Source organism: Podarcis melisellensis, assembly GCF_964234715.1.
Source record: "Podarcis melisellensis genome assembly, chromosome: 11".
NCBI classification, from domain to species: domain Eukaryota; kingdom Metazoa; phylum Chordata; class Lepidosauria; order Squamata; family Lacertidae; genus Podarcis; species Podarcis melisellensis.
The window spans coordinates 32,946,856-32,971,013 of NC_138543.1; the positions used below are offsets into that span (position 1 = coordinate 32,946,856).

The 24,158-nt window shown below is 40.7% G+C and overlaps 2 protein-coding genes and 1 long non-coding RNA gene across 3 annotated transcripts in view; 2 read left to right on the forward strand and 1 right to left on the reverse strand.

Annotated features, from left to right (window-relative positions):
* Positions 1–16,307, reverse strand: part of MSH3 (mutS homolog 3) — a 69,105-nt gene extending 52,798 nt beyond the window's left edge. The window contains exon 1 of the mRNA XM_081930142.1: positions 15,417–16,307. Within this exon, the coding sequence (XP_081786268.1) occupies positions 15,417–15,419 (3 nt within the window). The 5' untranslated portion in view covers positions 15,420–16,307. The remainder of the gene's footprint in view (positions 1–15,416) is intronic.
* LOC309380361 overlaps positions 1–24,158 on the forward strand; it is a 194,036-nt gene that overhangs the window by 63,906 nt on the left and 105,972 nt on the right. The window lies entirely within an intron of this gene.
* DHFR (dihydrofolate reductase) lies at positions 140–15,085 on the forward strand. The gene is made up of 6 exons (XM_081930238.1): positions 140–366; positions 1,552–1,601; positions 2,739–2,844; positions 4,198–4,324; positions 14,201–14,316; positions 14,544–15,085. The coding sequence occupies exons 1-6, from the start codon at positions 155–157 to the stop codon at positions 14,620–14,622; spliced, it is 690 nt and encodes a 229-aa protein (XP_081786364.1). The 5' UTR covers positions 140–154; the 3' UTR covers positions 14,623–15,085.

The following is a 24,158-nucleotide window of genomic DNA, read 5'->3' on the forward strand; positions in this document are numbered from 1 at the left end:
CCTCGGCCCCGCCCCTCCCCCGCGCCAAAAATGCCTATTGTGGAGATTATAGGAGGGGGCGGAAACCGTTGGATTTCGTCACAGAAGGGGGGGAAAGGCCGTTGTTTTATTTGAGTCGCGGAGCCTCGTGGGAGGAGGTGTGTCCGCCTTACGCATGCGTAAGGGGAGCAGAGCTTCACCACCCCGCCCCTTCGTTGGACCCGTGGGCTGTTTAATTCCAAAGTCTAACAGACACCGCTTCAATACCGGAGGCAGATTCAGCACAGGCACGGGAGGCATTATGGTTCTCTCATTAAATTCCATTGCTGCTGTATCCCTGAACATGGGCATCGGGAAGAATGGGGCTCTTCCTTGGCCCCCGCTCAGGTAAAAATGCTTGCTCGTTTATGTTTTATCCCGCGCTTTTAAACGGAATACAAATCCCAGCATGCACTGCTGCCTTTACACGACGGGTGATTGTGCTGAGGACGAGCAAAGCAGGCTGGGAGTTGGTGTCTTTTCTGAAACTATATTATGCTAGTCAAAGGGGCAGTAATTGTAATCGTTTATTTATACATACCTTTTACATACTTATTCAGCCTCTCCTCCCTCCCACCCCCGGATATTTTTATGGCACCCTTCAGGACAGAAAACCCTTTCCAAGGCTGCCGGTGGAAATGCTATAAAAATCAGTGTGAAAAATATAAAACATACCAAACGCCTAACAATATACAGTATACCGTATTTTTCACCCCATAGAACGCTCTGTCCCAAAGGACGCACCTAGTTTTTTTGGGGGGAAATAAAGGAAAAAATTCTGCTTCAGGGCGCCCCGCGCGCTGGGCGGCAGGCTGCTATCCGCAGCGTGGGGAGCCCTGCGGGAACTCCCACGAGCTCCCCAGGCTTGCTGATAGCTTCCTGAAGCCTGGAGAGCGAGAGGGGTCGGTGCACATGGACCCCTCTCGCTCTCCAAGCTTCAGCGAAAGCCTCTATTCGCCCCATAAGACGCACACAGATTTCCCCTTCATTTTTGGAGGGGGGAAAAGTGCGTCCTATAGGGCAAAAAATACGGTAATTAAAAAAAATAAAGCAGCAGCATAGAACCAGCTCCAAACCAGGCCAGTAACCTATCAAAAATATAGCATAAAACATAAGTGGCAACCGTCTGAGTATACAACCCAACTTCATTAAAAATAGATGGGCATAAAAACAAGCATTGGCATCATGTAATACCTGTAAGTCTGAATTGGTACAAATTTTGCTTTAGTGAGCAATTTTAGGCTTACTATGGAAATTTCTTTCCTTACGCACTCCCATCACATTCATTCTCACCATTTATCAGGGAATCTTGATCCCAATGCCTTATAGAAACAGTAATGGTGGCTCAGCGGCATGCACAAATAAATAAACAAATAACCCAAATAGGGGTGTGTGAAATCAAGCCAATCCACAGTTGTATGAGCTACAAAGTTAGTGTTTAACAAAAGAGATGCTGAAATCTTGAGGTCAGGAATAAAGATAACTATTGCAAGGATGACATGATTACAACATTGTTCATTTGTTTTTGAACAGGAATGAGTTTAAGTATTTTCAGAAAATGACAGTGACACCTACACAAGAAGGTAATGTTAGTTAACTTTCCATGGGTCTTGTTTTGTTTGTTTCAACCACAAGCTCTCATCTATATACTTTGGGAAATGAGTGACTTTGGTCCAGATTAATTTTTTATTCTGGTGAAAGGACCTTCAAATCTTAGCATATTTCAAAATTTTAAACAAATGAGGTTCGAGATCCTAATGCTAGTTATCATGCTAGTTGCTGAGGAAGAGAGGTGTCATGTATCTTAGTGCATGGCAGTGCTTAGTGATGTGAGAATATTCTCCACAAATTGTAAATTCTGTGTCATCTACACAGCTGCTTTAAATGTTCACACCTCATTAATCGAGATTATTCTCCAAAAGATTATTCTCAAGAATTTAAAATCACTAGCAGTGCTATATGACTGCAGTCCTGGTTCAGTTGAGGTTGGTGGCACAAACCTTCCATGGAAGATTGTAGACTAAGTCTGCATCCTAAACAAGTGATTTAATAATAGCACATTTCTTTGGCAAGTTAGAGTGTTCATTTTGCACACACATCTCTTGGTGGAGCCATAAAACAACCCTTACAATTTTAGTGTAGTTGTTTTTATATTGCAAATCTGTGATGACTGGTGTGCATTAGGACTGGTAGGGTGAAAGGTAGGAAGACCAGCAGTACATGGATCCAGAGCCAATGACAGGCAGAGCCCACTAACTCTATTTTTGTCCCAATCCTCTTGCTGGGTTCTACAAGGACTAAACTGAGACTAACTCTTGAATTATTTGCCTCTTAAAATCTGAAATTAAATATGTTGTCTTTTTTCTTCCATAACTCTTCTTGTAACCTAGGTCCATTGACTTAAATGTTATTAATTCAAAGCATATTAATAGTAAAAATAAAAGGTTTAAATTGTCTCTGTTAAATCAGTTGGTTTGAGCATGGTGCTGATGATACCAAGGTCGCAGGTTTGATCCCCATACAGGCCACCTGCATAGTCCTGCATCGCAGGGGTTGGACTAGATGACCCTTCCAACTCTACAATTCTATGATTCTATTAATTCAACTGGTATTAAGTCGAATAATGTGGTGGTGCTGCTTAAATAGAGGTTGCATGGACATACCACCACCACTAGATGTCACTAGATAATAACATCAAGTATGTTCTTTATATTTTACAGGAAAACAAAATGTAGTGATAATGGGTAAAAGGACTTGGTTCTCTATTCCTGAAAAGAATCGCCCTTTAAAAGGCAGAATTAATATAGTACTCAGCAAGGAACTGGTGTAAGTACTCTTTTAAAAAAAAAATTGGAAGAGGATATATAAACATTTACTGAATTTAACTGGCTCAGTGGGATTAGTTTTAAAAGTTTCTGTGTTAGCAATAGTACCTTTTAAAACTAATCCCCTGTTCAGTGCTAAAAATGCCTATCCTGTAGAAAGTGTTAACTTTTCTATGTGCTCTTTAAAACCTGGGGGCCATGTCAGGACACATCTTCTGTTCTGAACCTTTTAATTCCTGCATGGTTACTAGTATTTTGGCTCCAAATTTCCAATTTGTCCCAAATATAGTTTCTATTTTAGATCCCACATTTCCTCCACAGAGCTCAGGGTGATTAGAAATGGTTCTCCCCCATTTTTGCCCTGACAGCAACCCTATGAAGTCAGTTAAACTGAAGGGTAGTGACTGTTCTAGGGTCACCCAGTGAGCTTGATAGCTCAGTGGGGACTTGAACCTGGATCTCCCTAGTCCTACTCCAACACTAACCACTACACCATGGTCAATGAAGCAGAAACATGGTAGAGATAAATGCTTGCAGTTCACAGCTGAGATTATTGCAATATTATCATTTTTATACTTGGATGCATACATGCACACACATATGAAACATGCATATATCTATAGACATGACTATTTTTGTAGTTGCCTGTGGTGTTCAGCTGTAACATAATAGATATTATGCTGAGAAACATCATGTGCATGCTTACAAAAATGTGATAGGAATACTCAAGGATGGATATATGCATGTATGTATGTGAACTGCAGCATATCGCCTGATTTCTAAAATTGTAGAAATATCTCAAGGACAACAAAAGCGAACTATCTGTAGTACAGCTAATAATTTATTTTAATTTCCTGTATTATTTATTTATTGAATTTATATACCGCCCTATACCGGGGGGGGTCTCAGGGCGGTTCACAGAATAATGTCTTGTTCAAACTGTAGGCTTAACAGTTTATGAGGATGTAGTTTTACCTTCTCACAGAAGTGGTTTTACACTGTAATTCTAATTGTATACAGTGGTACCTTGGGTTACATACGCTTCAGGTTACATATGCTTCAGGTTACAGACTCCGCTAACCCAGAAATAGTGCTTCAGGTTAAGAACTTTGCTTCAGGATGAGAACAGAAATTGTGCTCCGGTGGTGCAGCAGCAGGAGGAGGCACCATTAGCTAAAGTGGTGCTTCAGGTTAAGAACAGTTTCAGGTTAAGTACGGACCTCCGGAACGAATTAAGTACTTAACCCAAGGTACCACTGTATCAGCCACAAAATCTAATGATCAAGGGATGGTTTTATAAAGGGGGGAGGGGGAATGTGCTTAAATATTAAGCAGTGACATTTGTTTGTTCTAGGAAAATTCCTGAAGGAGCCCATTACCTGGCCAAAAGTCTAGATCAGGCATTAGATCTTCTGGAATCACCAGAGTTGGCAAGTAAAATAGACATGATTTGGATAGTTGGAGGCACTTCAGTTTATAAGGTATGGGTCAAACGCAAGATTAATATTCTAAAATAATGTAATATAATAATCAAAGATGGACAATACCTACTTTTAGCATGGCCTTTTCACATCCTGACAATTTTCAAATCATTGAAGTAGACGACACATTTAAAACAGTTTCCATAGTGGGCTTTTCTCCAAATGTAGCTGTACTTTTCCTTTAAGAAAGTCACATTTATTTTAGAAAATTATTAATTCTGTTCAAAAGAATTGCAAAGTGATATACTAAACAGAAATTTACTACAATATATTAATAATCAAGTATAAATCTAAAAAAAATACATACTGTTCGACCAATAGTACTTACCCACCCATAGTGGCTGGTACAAAATGCCAGCCAGTCACATTGTACAGCAGTGCAAGATAAAAACTCACACAGCCTCAGAATTCAGATAAATATAATAATCTCCTACCCCACTTCCCGCCTGGGTGCACAGTCACTCCCTTCCCGCCTCACACCAGTGGGAAGGGAGTAGCTAGGTGCAATCCACCAAGAAACAATACAGTTTTTGCTTATTTATTTTAATGGTCCTTAGATGGGATTTTCCAGCAAGCCACATTAAAATAAATGCAGCCTAAACAAGTACAATCCTTTGTGAGTTGTTAAAAAGAAGGGTGCACATTTTCACCACATTTTTTACCTTCCCAGTTTCTACTGATATTTTTTATATAAAATATATACATATGTTATCCTGGTTACTATAGTGAAGCTTTTTTGTGCTTTTGGCCTCTGTAACCTTCTAATATGGACATTTAGTGTTTTATTATTATGCACTTTAGTTTGTTTATTGTATAACATTCATTTTCAATGGATGTTGTGAACTGACTTGAAGAATTCTGAGAACCTGAAATACATTTTAAAATAACCTGCCTCCTACTGGAGTATAATGTTTATCTTCCATTTAGAAGAAAACGCCAATTGAGAACTGAACAGTCAAAATGCATGCTTCACAAAGCTGCTTTTGTAGTGTTCCAAAAATGTATACTTCAGTTAATAATTTATATTCTTCATATCTAACCTAGTTAAGTTTTATGCCTTCTGCTTCACTTCCTGTTACTTAAAAGAGAGCAGTGCTATTCAGCGTTGCAACTCTCAGGCATTAATTGTTTGTTTTTTATTATTGTTCCCTGCGTCCTGTTGTTCGTGTGGTGGGTTAACTTCATAGCCACAGGCTGTCTTGCCCAAGAGAGTATGCTACTCTACTAGTAAATGTATCATTTTTATGTAAATTCTGTCTATAACTTCAAGTTCTAGTAATAAAGCCATTTCCTGATAGCCTGCAAGGAAAAAGTAAAATGGTTCTAGAGACAGCTTTATTTTTGAGCTGACATTATGGTTTTAATGAGATGGACTAAATTAACATGAACACCAATAAAAATTCAGAGTGTTTTAGTGCATTTATCAGAGATGTAGTATGCTGAATGATAAGAGTTTCTAAAAGACTACTATTATTTTATGAACAGGTGTGTGGGTAGAAAATTATCTATGGGTACTGAATATCTGCTCGTAATTGAAATGAATCATTTTATTTTATGTAATCCATTAGTTGCATGAATTTGCTTTTGAAAGCCTTGTTTTTGACATTACTGTGTTACATGTTTTAATGTAACAGCTTTTGCACCATATCATTAGGCAAGGCCAGTGTTGGGGACAGTGGGGTATAGAACTTTACCAATTAAAGGCTAAAGGGACCCCTCATTGTTAGGTCTAGTCGTGGACGACTCTGGGGTTGTAATGCTCATCTCGCTTTACTTGGCCGAGGGAGCCAGCTTACGGCTTCCGGGTCATGTGGCCAGCATGACTAAGCCACTTCTGGCGAACCAAAGCAGCGCACAGAAATGCCATTTACCTTCCTGCCGGAGTGGTACCTATTTATCTACTTGCACTTCGATGTGCTTTTGAACTGCTAGGTTGGCAGCAGGGACCAAGCAATGGGAGCTCACCCCGTCATGGGGGTTCGAACCACTGACCTTCTGATCGCCAAGCCCTAGGCTCTATGGTTTGGTTTAATTTGTAGCCTCACCCAATCCAAAGAACTCTGGCCATACAAGTTTGGGATGAAAGTATATACATTAAAATTGCTACTTTATCCTAGTCAGTTCAAAATATCATTTTACTTCTAGGGTATGTACGAAAATCCATTACAAGTATCATACTGTTGGACTTGGATTGAGGAGTTGAAATTTCCACATACCTGTGGAAGCACTCTGAAGCAGCAGGAGAATGCCTGTCTCAAACCCCTTGGAAGAATGATGGGGTTAGAATTGTGATTAATAATAAATATGTTCCTTTATGTCACCAAAAGGGACAGGGTGGGGCAGAACCTAGTGTTTTCAGACATTCTCAGTGGTGTTTCAAATACACATGTTTTCACTGAGGCATGTGCTGCCTCGAAACGTAACCCCTGGGTATATGCGGGGTGGCCTGCACATAACTGGGCAGAAAGTGAAAAGGGTGCTTCATAGTTGCAACATGTGGGTGAGGAGGAAGATGCAGGAGGTTACAGGATGGTGGGGTTGTGTACATGCAGGGGCATGAGAACATGAAGAGCAAGGTCATAGTTGTCTAGGGTGGGAAGGGAAAGTTATAAAGGGCTAGTGGGAGCAGGGTGCCCCAGCAGGGTGAGCACACACACATAGTGAATTACATACATTTAACACAGCTACATGGTGATTGTACAGAAATACCTTTAATTAAGAAGGCACGTAGGGTGATATCAAACGTAAGTCTGCTGATTTCGATGGGTCTTCTCTGAGGATGACTAACATTGACTCTTGCCCATTGTACATAGCTTTCTTACAATGTTTGGATCCTCTTCCAAACACATTTCTTTCTCATGTGTTGAATATTGTCATAAAGCTTTCTGTATGGGTTCCAAATGGGGACACGGGTGGCGCTGTGGGTTAAACCACAGAGCCTAGGACTTGTTGATTAGAAGGTTGGCGGTTCAAATCCCCGTGACGGGATGAGCTCCCGTTGCTCGGTCCCTGGTCCTGCCAACCTAGCAGTTCAAAAGCACATCAAAGTGCAAGTAGATAAATAGGCACCCTCCAGCGGGAAGGTAAACAGCGTTTCTGTGTGCTGCTCTGGTTTGCCAGAAGCGGCTTAGTCATGCCACATGACCCGGAAGCTGTACGCCGGCTCCCTCGACCAATAAAGTGAGATGAGTGCTGCAACCCCAGAGTCGGACACGACTGGACCTAATGGTCAGGGGTCCCTTTACCTTTACCTTATGGGTTCCAAGAGTGAACTGGGGCATAATGAACTCTTTGGAACAAAACTTGGCATTACAGCTACATCACAGGAGGTGTGATAATGCGGATAATACAAAGTGCTATTCATTCTGCATGTCTTAATTCTTCTATTTTACTCAACAAGATGGCTGTATCAAAGAAGAGCACTAGCTAAAGATTTTCATAAGTGCTTCTATTTCATACCTACAGGGGGGAAAACAAATGCTGGATCCTCAGTGCTGAATATGATTTGTCCTAGTCTTTCCTGCTGCTTGTACTGTTCCTTCAAACAGACCACATAGGGCCAAACTATTCATGTGATGCTAAGTATGTCATTAGATGGCCCCTCAAAGTGCATTAAAAACAACAGCAGCAGGCATGGGAGTTTGATTTTCATTGCACTGCAACATGAAAAGAGGTTTAACCCTTTCTATTTTCCAGCAATCCTTCTGAAATACACACTCAATATTAATCTGAGCCGGGGGAAGGTTGTTCTCATTACTGTTGATGGGAGCCTTTTCTGAAGCTAATAGCAATGCTTTGGAGTTGCTATTTTTGTCAGGACTGTGCAGGGAAATAAACCTCCCCTCCTTGGATACCGTGGTCCTAATAAAACTGGGAACTGTGTTGTTTGTTGAAACATATTGATGTACAGTGGTATCTCTGGTTACGAACGGGATCCGTTCTGGAGGCCCGGCCGTATCCCGAAAATTTCGTAACCGGAGGACCGCTTCTGCGCACTCGTGAGCGGCAAACCCACTGCCGGGTTTGCCACGTTCGCAACCCAAAGATTACGTTACCCGAAGATAATTCTTAGTGATACTGTAATTCTTCGTGATACATTGAAGATCACACATAGTTTGCCCCTTAGAGAGGAACTGGTATAGTGTAGCATGAAGTTTCATATACAACAGTCTACTGGTGTATGGACTAAGAACATAGTAGAGTCAATTCTACTAGTGGAAACTTGCAAGATCAGAGTTACAGACCATGATTGAAATATGATACCTGTGTGCTACCTGTTGTAGCTGAGCTGCGAATGTGCTCTCACCCTCATGTGCTTGCTGGGTTCCCAAAGGCATCTGGTTGGCTACTGTGAAAACAGGGTGCTGCACTAGCAGGGCTCATTTTCTGTTTATTCTGGTAACAACTGTAATCCACCTCACTGATAACTTTTATATAGCCACTACAGATTTTATACAGACAAGCAAATGGCACTGAGTTAAATGTGCCTGTTGTTTGGTAGATTTAAATATATTTTCTGAGCCATGATTCATAAACAGTTTTCAGTGGCAAACAATGTGCTGGTTGAGGCTGTTTTATACACGAATGGACAGTGTCACCTGAATGCTTTTTGATTAAAGCATTGTGTAAAGAATTACTCATTTGGCAAAAGGACAGGAGGGGATGTTAAGCTTATCAGTCACTGAACAATGGAAAATGAAAGCCCTTTGCTGTACACTCTCATAAAATACTTTGCTCCATATTTAATGTCAGAGTGTTTAAAAGAACATATTTTATTCTGTTGTATTTAGCATGGCTTCCAGCTTTTTCCAATTACTTTCCTTGCATTAATTAAGAACCATTTATTTGCGCTTTATTACTGTAGCAAATATCTGTTTAAAAGATAAACTGTCTCTTTAATAGAGTACTTCCCAACAAAAGCAGTCAGCATACTCACTGATTTGCTAAAAATGCTACTCTGTAAGCTTCACATTGAATAGATGCCCAGAGCCAGAATGTTGGGGGAGTGAGAGTACAACATAGTATGATGTACAAAACAGCAAAGATCTAAATATAGGTAGTCCAATATGTTTTGTATGATTTCATTTATGAAATCATTTTAATAATAAAAGTTTGATTTTAATAAAATAAATGCCAAGTACTTATCAGTAATACCGGAACTCTGGGGGAAGTAGCTTTATATATTATTACTGGGTAATTTGGTAGACCAATACTTGGATGTTTTTTCCTTTTTTCTGTAGGCTAAAAAATTACCAATACTTTTGTGTGTGTATGTGGAAAAAAATACAGGGAAGAAGTCTGGTATGTCCTTGACCCTAACAGCCCATACCTCACTCTTGAGGGTTATTGCAATAGTTTAATAAGTCCTTTTCCCCCCTAAAAGGATTCATTAAAAAGTTTGTTTAAGATGTTGTGATGCTGGTGCACACACACGCACACATTGTGCTAGAACAGTAAGTGAATCTACCTTGGGGAAGTAGACAAACCCTTGGAACTAGGCAAGCAAGAGGGAAGAAAGCAGGAGGAAGTGCACCTTTCACTTCTTGTTTGCCAGTCACTCTGAGACTGGAACATTCCTATTTACTCAGGTTTACTTGAGAGGGTTTGTGTGATGAAGACCTTTGAAATTAATTAACATGAGTAAGTTAGGTCCACTTAATTCAATAGGTCTACTCTGAGCAAAATGTAGTTGAGTACCACCCTGAGTCTGCCTTTAAAAGATTGTTTTATTGCATGCACTCCACTTCTGCGTTCACGTTAACATAAAAGGCTATGCTCCATGTCACCCCTACTGACAGAAGCTCAGCTGGTGGGTATATGAGAAGGTCATAGCACCTCGACTCTGGGATGCCTTTTCTAGAGGTCCACCATGCTCCATCATTACCTGTTTTTTAAGCCAATTGTTGAAAAAAGGCTGTTCTAGGGTCTCTTCAGCTATACAAAAATTTCAATACAGTACAAACTTATGCAAGCTTACTAAAAAGTAAGTCTGACTGTGTTCATTGCGGTTTATTTTACTATAGTAAGCATGTTTTGAATTGAAGTTATGATAATCATTTGTTGAATTGTTAGTTTCCAATTTTGTTTAACTTTTATTTTTGAGACTAGTTGCTTTGAGGGCCATTGATAGAGGTGTGTAGTAACCACAAGATTTGGCTTAGACCCCAGTTTGGTGCTTTGGAAACATACAGATTTGGTTCAGATTGCCCAGTTCACCTCGGATCTGAATCCAAATCCCAGTTTGGGAAAAACAAAGTTGTGTGCCTCCCTAGTGCTTATCGTGGAGAAAACAACAAACGGCTATAGCTTTTCTTTTTGACAAAACTGAATGAAATTAGCAGGCTCTTTTGGGTCTCAGCTCCTGCCAACCTAGCAGTTCAAAAGCATGCCAGTGCAAGTAGATAAATAGGTACTGCTGCAGCAGCAGCAAGGTAAATGGCGTTTCCGTGCACTCTTGTTTCCGTCACGGTGTTCCCTTGCACCAGAAGTGGTTTAGTTATGCTGGCCACATGACTCAGAAAGCTGTCTCTGGACAAAAGCCGGCTCCCTCAGCCTGAAAAGCGAGATGAGCGCTGCAACCTCATAGTTGCCTTTGACTGGGCTTAACCGTCCAAGGGTCCTTTACCTTTATACAGTACTGCTCTGCTTAATTGAGTGTGCTAAATCTACACTATGCTTGCAAGCAATTGCCAGTTCATTAAGAGCTGATGATGCAGGCTGCTGCATGAACACTGGGGGCAGAATGGTTCTAGTATCATGGAAACATCACAAATGGTGGCAAAGCAGCCACATCAGGACCGTAGTACATGATCTGACACTTTCTAGAAGCAGTGCCATGCAGGAGATGTTCAGGCCTTTAAAATAATACACAGTTCCAATATAGAAAACAAATATGAAATTATTTATCCAAAATTAGCAATAAACTCTTGTTTATATAAAAGAAACATGCTGATTTGACATCTCTTTGGGAAATTATAAAATGGGGGACGGGTGGAAGAAAGGTTAGAGCATGACTCATTGATGGAGTCATAAGTCACTTAAATCCCAGTCTTCTGTATTTTAAGTGCCTTTTTAGAAGTGCTTGCTAAGATTGAAGTGGGAGGATTTGAACTTCTGCTCTGAATAAGAGGTGTGGGGGTGGGGACTTGGTTGAAAGAAATGTCGCAACGTCTTAACTATATTAGAGTTGATGCCAACTGACAATGTGACTTTAAAAAACCAACAACATTTATAAGATGCAGTGGAATCTTTTTCCTTCCTTTTGTGTACAAGAACTGTGTGAGATTAGTAGCTGAACGTTGCCCACTGTCCTGTGTCAGTAGATGTATGTATGTGGGATTCACTGTGGGGTTTTCTCTTTCTCCCCTCATTTTGTTAAGCTGCAAGTGCTTAGCAAGGGAAGATTTGGCACTGCAAGAATGGAAGGATTAATTCAAGAGCTAATCCTTAGTGGTTTCTTAGTATTTCCTTTTCCTTGAAATTTGTTTTATATAATCAGCAGAATGAATCCTCTCTGAAAACTCTGCAGTATGTACACAGAGGATTCCAAAGCAAACACTAGTATTAGATTCCATATGAACCTTTTTTTTAGCAGGATACAATGCATTTTGGAAGTTACTTTCCACATGTGGCAGCAACTTTACTGCTTAATTCGCAAGAAATTTCTCCTTACCCAAAATGGTGGACTTTTTGTTACAGAATTTACACGGAAATAGAAGTACATATGCCCGAGGTGGGTGGGGGAAGACATAAAAGTGAGCAAAGTAAACTAATGTGAAATTTACCTTGGTAAATTTGAAAAACTCACTCATAACCTTTGTACCTTGCACCCAGACAACCAAAAAGCATTATCAGAATTCAAGGGCACATTGTAGCCTGGCAAAAACACGTGGGCTGTGAAACAGGGCCAGTGAAGGGTATGACCTGGTGAGAGTTTTGAAGGCCAGCAGGAGAAGCCCGGAGGCCCCTGGCCCAAAGATTCCCCATCAATGATTTGGCCCCAAGTACTTCAAAATCTGTTTCTGGTTTTGATCATGCCTTTGTCTTGAATTGGTCTTAATGGTGAATACATTGCAAAGGTTGGTAGCAGGCAATGGGGACAGAGAGGATTACAATCAACGAATAGTGTAATTTTATTCCTGTGCACCCCCTATAAAGAAATGAAATAAAAATTTGGCTTTTCTTGGTCACTAAATGCCAAAAGAATTCTATCTCGCTGATGTGTTCTCCTTTTTACCTGAAAGTATTCAAACTGAACCAGTTTCTTTATAAATTTGTGGCCTCAGCAACTGCTGACTTAAATTGTTGGATTAGATCTGCATGAACAGACGTTTGTCAAAGCAACAGTTACCAACTCAATGTTAAGTGAATCATCTTTAGAAGATTAAGTGTTCTGCGGGAGAAAAGTGGAAAGAGAATTTGAAATCGTTATGTTGGTAACCATATAGCTGTAGCTGGTTGTGTACTTTTCATAAGCAGGTCTGGGGGCGGTTTCCTGCATCTGTAAATTAAAGAAAGAGGCTACACTTATCAGAACACACAGTATTTCAAAACTGATTGCTTCTCCTTATGTGTCCTTTTAAAAAAATATATCAAACGGCTGCCACATTCCAGGCTAAATTAATACAGTTGTGCATGGCTGTGTTCAGATGTCACTCTAAACTATGGTTTGGCATAACCTAACCTCCTCCCACACTCTCAGTCCTCCCGTCTCCTCACAGATGTCTGAGAGGAGGAATTTAGAAGCTTTTGCATCAACTTTAGGTTGACCACTGTTTATTGTCTTATGTGGAATTGTGGTTAATCTTAAGTATGGTTAAGTTTAATAAGCCAACTTCAGAAACCATGTTTTAAACATGGCTTATTTGAAACTAACCAGAATTAAGATTAACTACAGTCTGTCAGGTTTAGAAGGCACAACAAGCTATGGATAATCAAAGCAGAAGGAAAATATATCAAACTTCTCTTCCTGAGTGTTCAGGTGGAAAGTAGGTGGAGTGCAGGAGCCCAGGAAAAGGCTATGTTCATTCATGACTTGCTAAACTATAGTTTAGCATGATGTCCAAATGCAGCCAATACAGTGGTACCTTGGGGTAAGTGAGTGGTATTGGCCTAGGCACTGAATAGACCCGACTATATCTGACTCCTGCCCGTTGTGCAGGGAGTCCGGTAAGGCTAAACCACCTTTGTATTTGTTAAAATAGTTTAATATGTCAGTGTCACTGCTGTGTGGCGCCATTTATTATTTTTGTAGTTTCTGTTTTGCTGTGCTGCAAACCACTTTGGGTGCAGTTTTTTGTGGAGAATTGGGATACACATTAAACAATAGTAACTCGTTGTGAGAATCTGTCTGCTCCTTTTGGTTTCCCAAAACACCAATATTTCTAAAAATGTTTACAGTTTACAGTAAATGTCTTTTTGTCTAGGGTTGTCATGTGTCTGGGATTTCCTGGACATGTCCTTTTGAGGGGGGCCAGAGCACCCATCCAGGCAGATTTCTGCATTTTTCATGGATTGTCTGGGTTTGGGGGTTTTATTTTATTTTATTTTATTTCTTTATTTTTTGTGGGGCACATGCATACTCAGAAGGCTCTGTGCCCTGGAACAGGAAGCACTGCATCAGGCAGCCTTGCATGGCCTTCCCAGGGCTGTGCTAGGCGCTGAATTGCTCCCAGCGGCCAGCAGGCCTTACATGGAGATGCAGGATGGGGGGGCGCAGTCCCGGGTTTTTGCTCTTCAGAATATGGCAGCCCTATTACTGTCTGTAAATTGATTGTTAAAATTAATTATTAAAATTGCCTGTAAAAATTTAAGTTCCTGCCCAGTATTGGCTAATTAAGAAAACACATATTCATTCATTTTATCTGGCTTTTTAAGGCAGCAATGGACAAGCCAGTTCATCAACGATTGTTTGTGACAAGAATCCTGCATTACTTTGAAAGTGATACATTCTTTCCAGAAATTGATTTAGAAAAATACAGGCTTCTACCTAGGTAAGTATTTTATGAACAGTAATCTCTCATTTTCATCTGAAGCTTTACTATTAGTGGCATAACAAAATATTTCCCAAGTTAATTTATGCTAATGCAAAACCTGAAAAGAAATATTAGAACCAACAATATGTGAAGGACAAAATAATCTCTTCATGTTTCTTTCAGCCTAGTCAAATATGTAATTATTCTTTTTATCAAATTACAAGCAATGCTTTCTCTCTACATAGTTTCCCAGGTGTCCCTGCTGATATTCAAGAAGAGAATGGCATTCAGTACAAATTTGAAGTGTATGAAAAGAGCATCTAGACTTCACCTGATGTGACAACTCTTTGCTCAAAACAAGCTTCTTAATTTAATCCATTTTGGCAGAATAGACGCTCCCCTCCCTCATGTGCTCTCCATGTTGCTTCCCCCTGACAACTGCAGATGCTGAGAATCAGACAGAGGGAGCACCAGGCTCTCTTTTGCCCTCCCAGAGACCAAAATTACATGGGAGTAAGCTCCACTGAAATAAATGAACCAAGTCTCTTTCATGAGTATTCATCTCTGGCTCACTCTCTTCAGGCTAATGCAAGTTCTGTTGGTGGAGAGGCTTCCTCACAACAAGCACAATACAGTTTAGAAACTACAATGAAAAAGTTGTCTCTTGTATATGTGAAACTTCCGTAAGTCCACTGAAAAATGCCTTCCGTGTTTATGGCTGACAGAATAAATCATGGGTTTGTTTATGTTGTTGTTTCATAAATAAAAAGGTGTGTTTTGAATTTCATCTTGTATGAATACTCTCTTGGACTACAACTCCCATCAGCCCCCAACCAGCCACTGGTCAATGCATAAGTTTTAGTTTCCAGCCATTAACTCACATTAAATTTCAATTTTCTGGAAATGGCTCAAACTTTAGGTCTCATCAGTTTCATGCTTAAAATTGGAAGTGGGGTTTTTTTTCCCCTGCTGTTGATAGCTTTTTTTATGAAAACCAAGAAAAAAATTAAGTTGCTAGGCAGCAGTCACTTTGCTTATGAATCACTGCCTGGAGTAATTACCAGTGCTAAGAAGTTACTATAATCTCCATTAAGAAATTTTAAAAGTGAGTAATTTACCATCAATTGTGTTGGTCAATCTCGCCACAGAATCCTACAGAATAGGGGGGAAATGACAATTAGTGAAATTGTCTTAAACATTCTCTGGATAATACTATCTGATACATAGTCTTTTCCCCCTTCAGCTGCTCAAACAGAACACTGTTGTCAGATTATTTTCCATAACATATTTTTACTCCTCCACCCTGGTACCATCTTCCATTTAGTGCTCTTTTTGTAATTTTAGAGCAAGCCTTTGTTCAGTTTGCTGCTGAGCTTATATCAACATGTAAAAGTGTGTGTGTGTGTGTGTGTGTGTGTGTGTGTGTGTGTGTGTGTGTGTATAGTTGTACAAAATGTGTTTTGTTACACTCAACTATAACATCCCAATTTACTTCAGAGTCCAAAGGTGGTGAGGCAGACCATACACCTTTCGACCCTAATTGAGGCAGATTTTACTGCCAATACTGGGGATCCAAAATACCTGAAGCAGTGGTGGCTTGGATGGTCTCCCAAATGCCAGGAACCCCTCCCCCCCAAAAAACCTCCCTCTTTTCCTTTTCCCTTTCGAAGTGCTGTCTCCACCCACTTCTGTACCCACAACCAATCAAGGTGAAACTCTTGCTTAGCATACTGAGAATTTTGCCTGTATTGTTCCACCAAACTCTGATTTACCTGGGCCATCTGTCACAGATGCACCTGATTTTTTAAAAATTAAAAATCATCTATGGCTTTAAAAATAAATTATTATACTGAATAGAGTTAAACCCTTTTTATTTTTCTGGGGTTCAAAAATGACTTACGAACTTATGTTCATCAATGTAATTTTAAGTCCTGGGGTAAAAATGCCTAAATTGGATTTCAGTACTGATCTTAATAAGTCACTGTGTGTTACTGTTTTGTAGTATTAAGAATGTCAGATTGAGATTATTTGTGACAAAGGGTGATATAGAAATTTATTGAATAAATAAAGTAAATAAATGCATTTTGCCTGAGAGTAAAAACAAAGTTTTGCCTTTGGTGTTCATCTCTGCCAACTAAGAAGTTCTAGAAGCCATTGATTCACTGCTGCTCCACTGTCACTCTTTTCCTTGCAGTGGTGGATCTAGGGGTCTCAAATTTCACTGGCACTCTGTGCAACACTAAAATCCAGTGCCCCTCTGTCTATGGTGCTCCATTCTAAATCATAGATGTGGCAGCCCCCAAATCTGCCTCTGTTCCTGGTGAGCTACACAGCGGGTTTGATCATCTCATGGATGAGCCTGGCCTCTCTCATTGTTCTGTATACATCACATTGAATAATAATGCCTATAGGCCTGAAGCTATTTCAAAACTAGTAGCTTTCTAAAGTACATGGCATAGCAATGTAAGGAATGTATCCACAATCCCTATTACCATTTCCTCTAAGACTCCAACTACACGACACAAAGAGAATGAACTGGCCAATTTCACACTAGTTCTAAAGTTGGCGCTATGAAACAATGAATTGTTTCACCTCCTGTACATTGTTCAAGAATGCAATGCACTTTAAGTGGGCTGCTTTTAGGAACAGGAATATATTTCATAGGGACCTAATTTAGCTCTTTACTACACTCACTACTGCTGCTGTTCCAGCTTTTCCCAGCCATTGAACTTTTATTATTAGGGTTATTCGAGGTAGGGGTGATCAGTTATTTGACTTTATATATAGACACAAGTGAAGGTTGATAAAAGAGAGAGTCTGTTATATGTGTGCATGAAGGTATGACAATGGCAACATCTGAAAAAAGGGGCTACTGTTACCCATTAAACGGCCACCACTGTGCACAGGGAAAAGCAGTCTGCTAATTAAACTCTCCAAAATTTTGCTGAAGGCTGGCAAATTTTAGTTGAATCACCAGTCTACTTTTGGAACTGTAATGCAGACCAGCTGGTTTCAGCTTTCTTGCTAGTTCTACTATTAAACAATATTTAATTTTTAAGCTGTTTAGAACACTTTGTTCCCAGGGAAGCATGAATGAGGGGGATTAAATTATATCTGTATTATACTCTCTTAGTGACTGGTAATTATATTGTCACTCATTGTGCCATGCTATTCACTGCACTTAGCTGCACAGAGAACTGAGGGAAATGGTTTTATTTTTCCTGTTCTACAACAATAAGCTGACTCAAAGCTACTTTTAAAGTATCTAACAGATGCCAGTGGGGCTACTTGTGAGAAAAGAAAGGGCAACATTCTGAAGATGAATAATTTCCCATTGCCTCAAAGTGAGGTATATAGAACAAGTGAATATTTTTTTAAGCGTTTTGGAAAACTTCATTTGTGTTCTGATGTACAGTGGTACCACGGGTTAAGTATTTAATTCGTTCTGGAGGTCCATTCTTAACCTGAAACTGTTCTTAACCTGAAGCACCACTTTAGCTAATGGGGCCTCCTGCTGCTGCCGTGCCGCCGGAGCATGATTTCTGTTCTCATCCTGAAGCAAAGTTCTTAACCTGAGGTAATATTTCTGGGTTAGCAGAGACTGTAACATGAAACGTATGTAACCTGAAGCGTATGTGTAACCCGAGGTACCACTGTATTAGGAGTATTAATTTTTGACTATTCTCTAACTTGTACATTTTACTAAATGGGGCTATTGTTGTTTTTACTGTTTTCTTGCTCTGTGTAGAACTGTTGTTCTTTAAAAGGGTTCCATTTGTGTGAAGTGACTCTCCACATAGGTGCAGTGTTTTAACAATACCAAAATAATGAGCAAAAACAAGAGAGTTTGCTGCTACAGTTAAAACAGCTACATCCACATCTGACAGGAATGGCTACAGCTCCATTGGGGAGTGGGGACTTCCAGGCCACAAGTGCAAGACATAAACAGTAAATGTACCGTATTTTTTGTCCTATAGGATGCTCCGTCCCATAGGATGCACCTAGTTTTTTTGGGGGGGGGGAAATAAAGGGGGGAAATTCCTTTATTTTCCCCCCAAAACCAGGTCAGGGAAACCAAACCAGGTCGAGGAACAGTGTCTGCCCGGCGTGCGGGGCGCTCTGCTTCAGGGCGCCCGTGCGCTGGACAGCAGGCTGTTATCTACAGCCTAGGGAGCCCTGTGGGAACTCCCGCGGGTTCCCCAGGCTTGCTGATAGCTTCCTGAAGCCTGGAGAGTGAGAGGGGTCGGTGCGCACCGACCCCTCTCGCTGTCCAAGCTTCAGTGAAAGCCTGTATTCGCCCCATAGGACGCACACAGATTTCCCCTTCATTTTTGGAGGGGAAAAGTGCGTCCTATAGGGCGAAAAATACGGTATATTTATCTGAAATCCTACAGCTTCTGAAAACAGCATGCAAGAAATTCACTATATTTTAATATTTTGCTGGAAGCTGCCCAGAGTGGCTGGGGAAACCCAGTCAGATGGGTGGGGTATAAATAATAAAATATATTATTATTATTATTATTATTATTATTATTATTATTATTATCATTATTATTATCATTATTATTATCATTATTATTATCATTATTATTATTAGGTATCACACATTGCACCACCACCACTAAGTAGCATGACACACCAACCCCACATAATGGATAAGGGTAGCCTAGTTGAAGGAGTGATAGATTTATGGTTCGAGAAAACATTTTATAACATTGTAAACCGACAAAATATTTGTGGCATGCGCTTTTGGGGGATAGATCCCATCTCAGATCTAGGAAGAGGTCACTAAGCAGCTAAGTGCATATTCAGTGAAAATGGGGGGGGGTGTAATCACAGGGGATGTGATTCACTCTAAGCTGGCTGCCAATGGTGATTTATAGGCATATCAAGATAAATTAGAAAAGCATACCTAAGGAGGGCACAATTCCTTCCTGTAGAAAACCGTTTGCAGCGTTTCTTCAACCCAGGTATGTATTGAGTCTTTATTATTTGGCTTTATTATTGGTGATTCAAACTGAAGCTAATCAACCTATTTGTGTAATAAACCACATATTTGAATCCTCTAAAGTTTCTCTTGTTCCCAATTCCTTCTGTTGGAAAACCTTACATTTGCGGTGCCATACCATGACCTTTGGTTAAATATCCAAATGTGTCATTTGGGTGCACCTTTATTATGTATGTGTAGATGATAACACATGGTAACAACTACTGTATGTACTCTAGCTAACTATTTATTCTTGCTGCTTTGCTTTCCCCAAGCTGCTGCCCCAGAAATCACTCATCCTTGTCCATGCTCCTGGTTTCCCCCCTGTGGAGTTGTTAACCTTTTTCCAAGCAGTTCCCTGTACCTTAGCAAGCTCCAAGAGGGAGACAGCTATGTAACAGGTAGAGGTGTTCCTAACATGGAATTGGTGCCACAATGTTCACTACACATGCTGCCCTGCTATTTACCAAGTCCAAGGCATAGGAACCTCGGTGAGCTGGCAGCCCCTGCACACATGTCTTCCCTTTTCAGACTGCTGTGTGGTGTAGACTCTCATTCCTCCCCTTTGTGTGCTGTGCTCTAAAACGGGCTGTAACATAAGGGAATTTGAACTCCTGCCTGTTAGTGCATTTAGGGACTTGACATAATTGGGTTATGCTGGCTGGGATGGAATGGGATTCTGTGGCATCGCCTTGCATGGTGATGCAGGGTAGGTGCTAGTTCATTTGACCGCATACATATATGAACAGCCTATCTGTGGTCCAGCAGTCTTGCGACTGGTGTGCGCTGGCAGTTTTCATGTACGCTGGGGGCATGTCTACCATTTTTACACTGTAGTTTCTGGCTCTCTGCTTTGCTTTTCTCCACTCCTTGACTGAGCATGCACTGGATACGGTGCCTGTTCCGCTAGTGTAGTGGTGGAAATGTCTTTGGTCCAAGCCTAATGTGAGTTAAAAATTGCAGTATAAAAAGTTTCTACGAACTTCTCACTGCTTGAATAACGGAGAACATAAAGCAGTATTGTAGATCAAATTTACTTTAAACTCTCTGGCTACTTACCGTAAGTAGAGACAACAACACATTTGCTCTCTCGTTCCTAAATTCAGTATTTCATATTCCTGCAGATAAAAGAAATAATTGTTCCTTGTTTACTGTTTCAGACCATGGCTTCTCTGATTGAATACTGCTGTAAAAACATTTTTGGCATTAAAACTTGAACATATGCTCTTAGGTGGGTTTAAAATACAAGCCTTTCAAAACAGATGGTAATCTTAAAAGTATTGACACATGTGTAGTTTTATCTTTAACTTAAAAAACTAAAAGGACAAGCAATCACACAGAGTGGGGTGTTTTGTAACGTGGCGCAGCATTTTCTCCTATCATTGATTAAAATTAGCTGCCCAGTGCTGTGGTATCTAATATTTTAATCTTCAACATTATTTAGTAGCAGTACTACAGTGCACACAGCCCAAAAGGATAAAGTGAGGCTAATATAAATAAAACACTTAAAATGTCTGTCCATCCAAGATGAAATGCTAATGAAAACGCCTTCCAACTTCTTAACTTTTTTGTTACTTTAAATATGCACACTGCTATTTGTCAGCCACGATTTGAAGCCATTGTTGAGGGTAGGAAATCTGAATAGCTAGAATATTATTTCTGCCTATAGGGTTTACTATAGGCAGCTAAAACATCTTAATATTGGCATCGCATTCACTTCTGCAATTAAAAAGAAGCTTTATAACTTATTATGTGCATGTACAGTATATTTTCTAAATGGGTATCATTAAAGGATCAATGTCACTATAGTCCTGTTTCATGTAAGCACATAAATATGTGATGGCAACATTGGCAACTGTTTGTGTGGCATGATGCCCTCTAACTCATGGGTAGGCAAACTAAGGCCCGGGGGCCAGAACCGGCCCAATCGCCTTCTAAATCCGCCCTGTGGACGGTCCGGGAATCAGCGTGTTTTTACATGAGTAGAATGTGTGCTTTTATTTAAAATGCATCTCTGGGTTATTTGTGGGGCATAGGAATTAGTTCATTTTTTAAAATATATATAGTCCAGCCCCCCACAAGGTCTGAGAAAAAAGTTTGCTGACCCCTGCAAGTCTAGCTGTTCTGTCAGTTGAACACTTTCTGGTTTTTAAGGACGACTCTACCAAGGACTAAGCCTGGGTGGCAATGCAGAACTACTGGCACTGCCAAAATGCTCAAAGAGAGAGAATGACTGGCATTTTCAATCTGAGCAATCAGTTTTTCCCATCACTTTTAAAACTGGGAATCTGCAGCATATTAAGGCATTGATTCACAGATGTCTCCTTCATACAAAAGCCTTCTCTGAAGCTTCTCCCATTATTTAATTAGCGTGGCATAAATATGGCAGGCAGATTAAGCAAATGTGTAGGAGAGCTACTTTATTTCATGGCAGCAATGGTGTCCCCACCAGCAACCTTGATAAAATATCCAGAAGTGTATATGCCACCTACATGCCTTACATAATCCCAGCAACAACAGGCCAAAGAAGAGTGGTAACCTTTCCAAAAGAGTGGGTGTGTTGCGTATTCATTTCCCAGGCTGTTCAATAAAGAAACAGTATTAGTAATGTGGGTGGTATGTGAAGAAAGGAGGAAGCGAGACAGAGGATGAGATGGCATAAGTGTCCTTGGATGTTTTCATACTGTGGGCTTCTTTGTTATCTTTGTTTATATCTGTGCCTTATTCAGGTAGTGAGCTCAGAGTCATGGTAACATGGTATGATTTGCCTTCAAACTATTTTTGTTTGGAACAATTATTCAACTGTTAGGGCTGAGTTAAGTATTATATTCACACGCTACGGAATAAGGGTCCTGAGAAACTGGGTTTTTGGATAAAAGTATGCAGGAAATGTCAGACACCTCTAAAATGACTGATAAGAAAAGAAAAGCCCTCCTGGATCACACCAGTGGCCCACCTAATCCAGCACCCTGTTCTCACAGTGGCTGACCAGATGCCTGTGGGAAGCCCACAATTTAAGAAGGGTGTTGACAAGCTGGGATGTGTGCAGAGGAGGGCAACCAATATGGTCAAGAGTCTGGAAGCCAAGCCTTATGAGGAATGGGTGAAGAAGCTGTGTTTATTTAGCCTGGTAAAGAGGAGACTGAGAGGAGATATGAAAGCCATCTTCAAATATCTTAAGGGCTGTCAGATGCAAGATGGAGCAAGCTTGTTTTCTCCTGCTCTAGAGGGTAAGGACACAAACCAATGGCTTCAAGTTACAATAAAGGAGATTCCACTGTTCCTCTGGCCAGTGTCAGGCATCAGGGAATCTGATCCCCCCATGGTAGGTGCCAGGAATAGATGAGACAATGGAAGTTCTTACCAATGTCTTTTATTCAATATTCACAGAGAGAGGCTTAGAAATGCAGCCTCTTGGAGTAGCGGTGTTGCTCCGAGTAAATCTCCACACACACATACCTTTCTCTCCACTTCCTCAATCATCAACAGCACCACTCACCTTACAGTGGCCGCTTAGGGTCATTTGTCTCCGAGTTCTTTGCTCTCCTACTTTCAATGCCCGCCAGGTTCTGGGAGAAGGGGGGGTCTGGAATGTTTTCTAGTGATAACATGTCAGCCAGCTGCTCCGGCTCTGCCTCCTCCTCCTCCTCTTCTCCCATTCTTTCCCAACTTTGTTCTTCATCTGCCTCTGAGCTACGACCTCCCGCAAACCACTGTTGTAAATCTATACGGTCTTCCTCTTTTCTGGAAGGTTCAGGCTGGGGAGGTGGTCTCCACCACTCCTCCACTGTCCAGTCCCTGACAGCCAGTGAGAGGGCACACACAGAGTAACCTAGTGAGCCATAAAAAGAACATGAATTGGTGCATATCATTGTTCCACAGTAGTTCAGTATGTTGCAAGAAAATGTGGTTGCACAGGCCATTGTAAATGGTGAATTGTCGTTGGTAGGTGAAAGAAACTATATAGTCATACCTCGGATTGAAGTAGCTTCAAGTTAAGTATTTTTGGGTTGAGTTCCACGGCGACCCGGAAGTAACGGAGCGCGTTACTTCTGGATTTCACCGCTCACGCATGCGCAGACACTCAAAATGACGTCATGAGCATGTGCGGAAGCAGCGAAACGTGACCCACACACGTGCAGTCGCGTCTTACATTTACTTCAGGATGCGAACGGGGCTCCGGAACAGATCCCGTTCATATTCAGAGGTACCACTGTAGTTGGATAGGGTTAAATAATGAAGATTCCCTGGGTAGGTGGGCATGTTGGAAGTGAAGACTTATTTTGTTACATTGATCATGCAACATCATGCTGAGGGGCAAGCTAACTTCTTTCATTGCAGGAAGCAGATGACTAATAATGACACATCGTTCCAAACAGAAATTATCAGCTTCTGTATCAAGGGCCAGTAGCAACACTAGAGAAAAAAAATAACTGAAGGATTGGAGAAGATAGATGGAAATAACAAGTGATGTTTATCAGAGGGCAAGCTCTCTTTTGCATGCTTGGTGCTCTGCAGTGTGGGCAAAGGAGAGTAGTGATTTATTTCAGTGGTGCTCACCCACTGTTAGTCCAACACAGTAGCACCTCAGATTGCCTCACTCTCCAAGAGGTTTTCTTGGAATCAATCACCACAGTGCAAGAACAGTAAATCAGATAATACTGTTAGTTGTGGAGATTCTAAAGACCCAGGCAAAGCATACAAAACATCAGGGATTACTCTGAACAGTTGAGAAAATTGCCTGCTTCATCCAGCAGCTGGGATAACTTCCTCTTAGCATACATAGTGACTTGGAATATTAAGCTCTGCTGTAATTGGCCATTCTCTATTATCTCTAGGCCTCCTTGAGTCATGCCTGATGTTTCCCTGATTC

What these genes read in the sequence shown, in the direction of transcription:
- DHFR (XM_081930238.1), top strand. Translation starts at nt 155, where the DNA reads ATGCGTAAGGGGAGCAGAGCTTCACCACCCCGCCCCTTCGTTGGACCC. An exon ending in GTACTCAGCAAGGAACTGGT is followed by an intron (nt 2,845 to 4,197) that starts GTAAGTACTCTT and finishes TGTTTGTTCTAG; the next exon opens with GAAAATTCCTGAAGGAGCCC. An exon ending in GAGGCACTTCAGTTTATAAG is followed by an intron (nt 4,325 to 14,200) that starts GTATGGGTCAAA and finishes TGGCTTTTTAAG; the next exon opens with GCAGCAATGGACAAGCCAGT.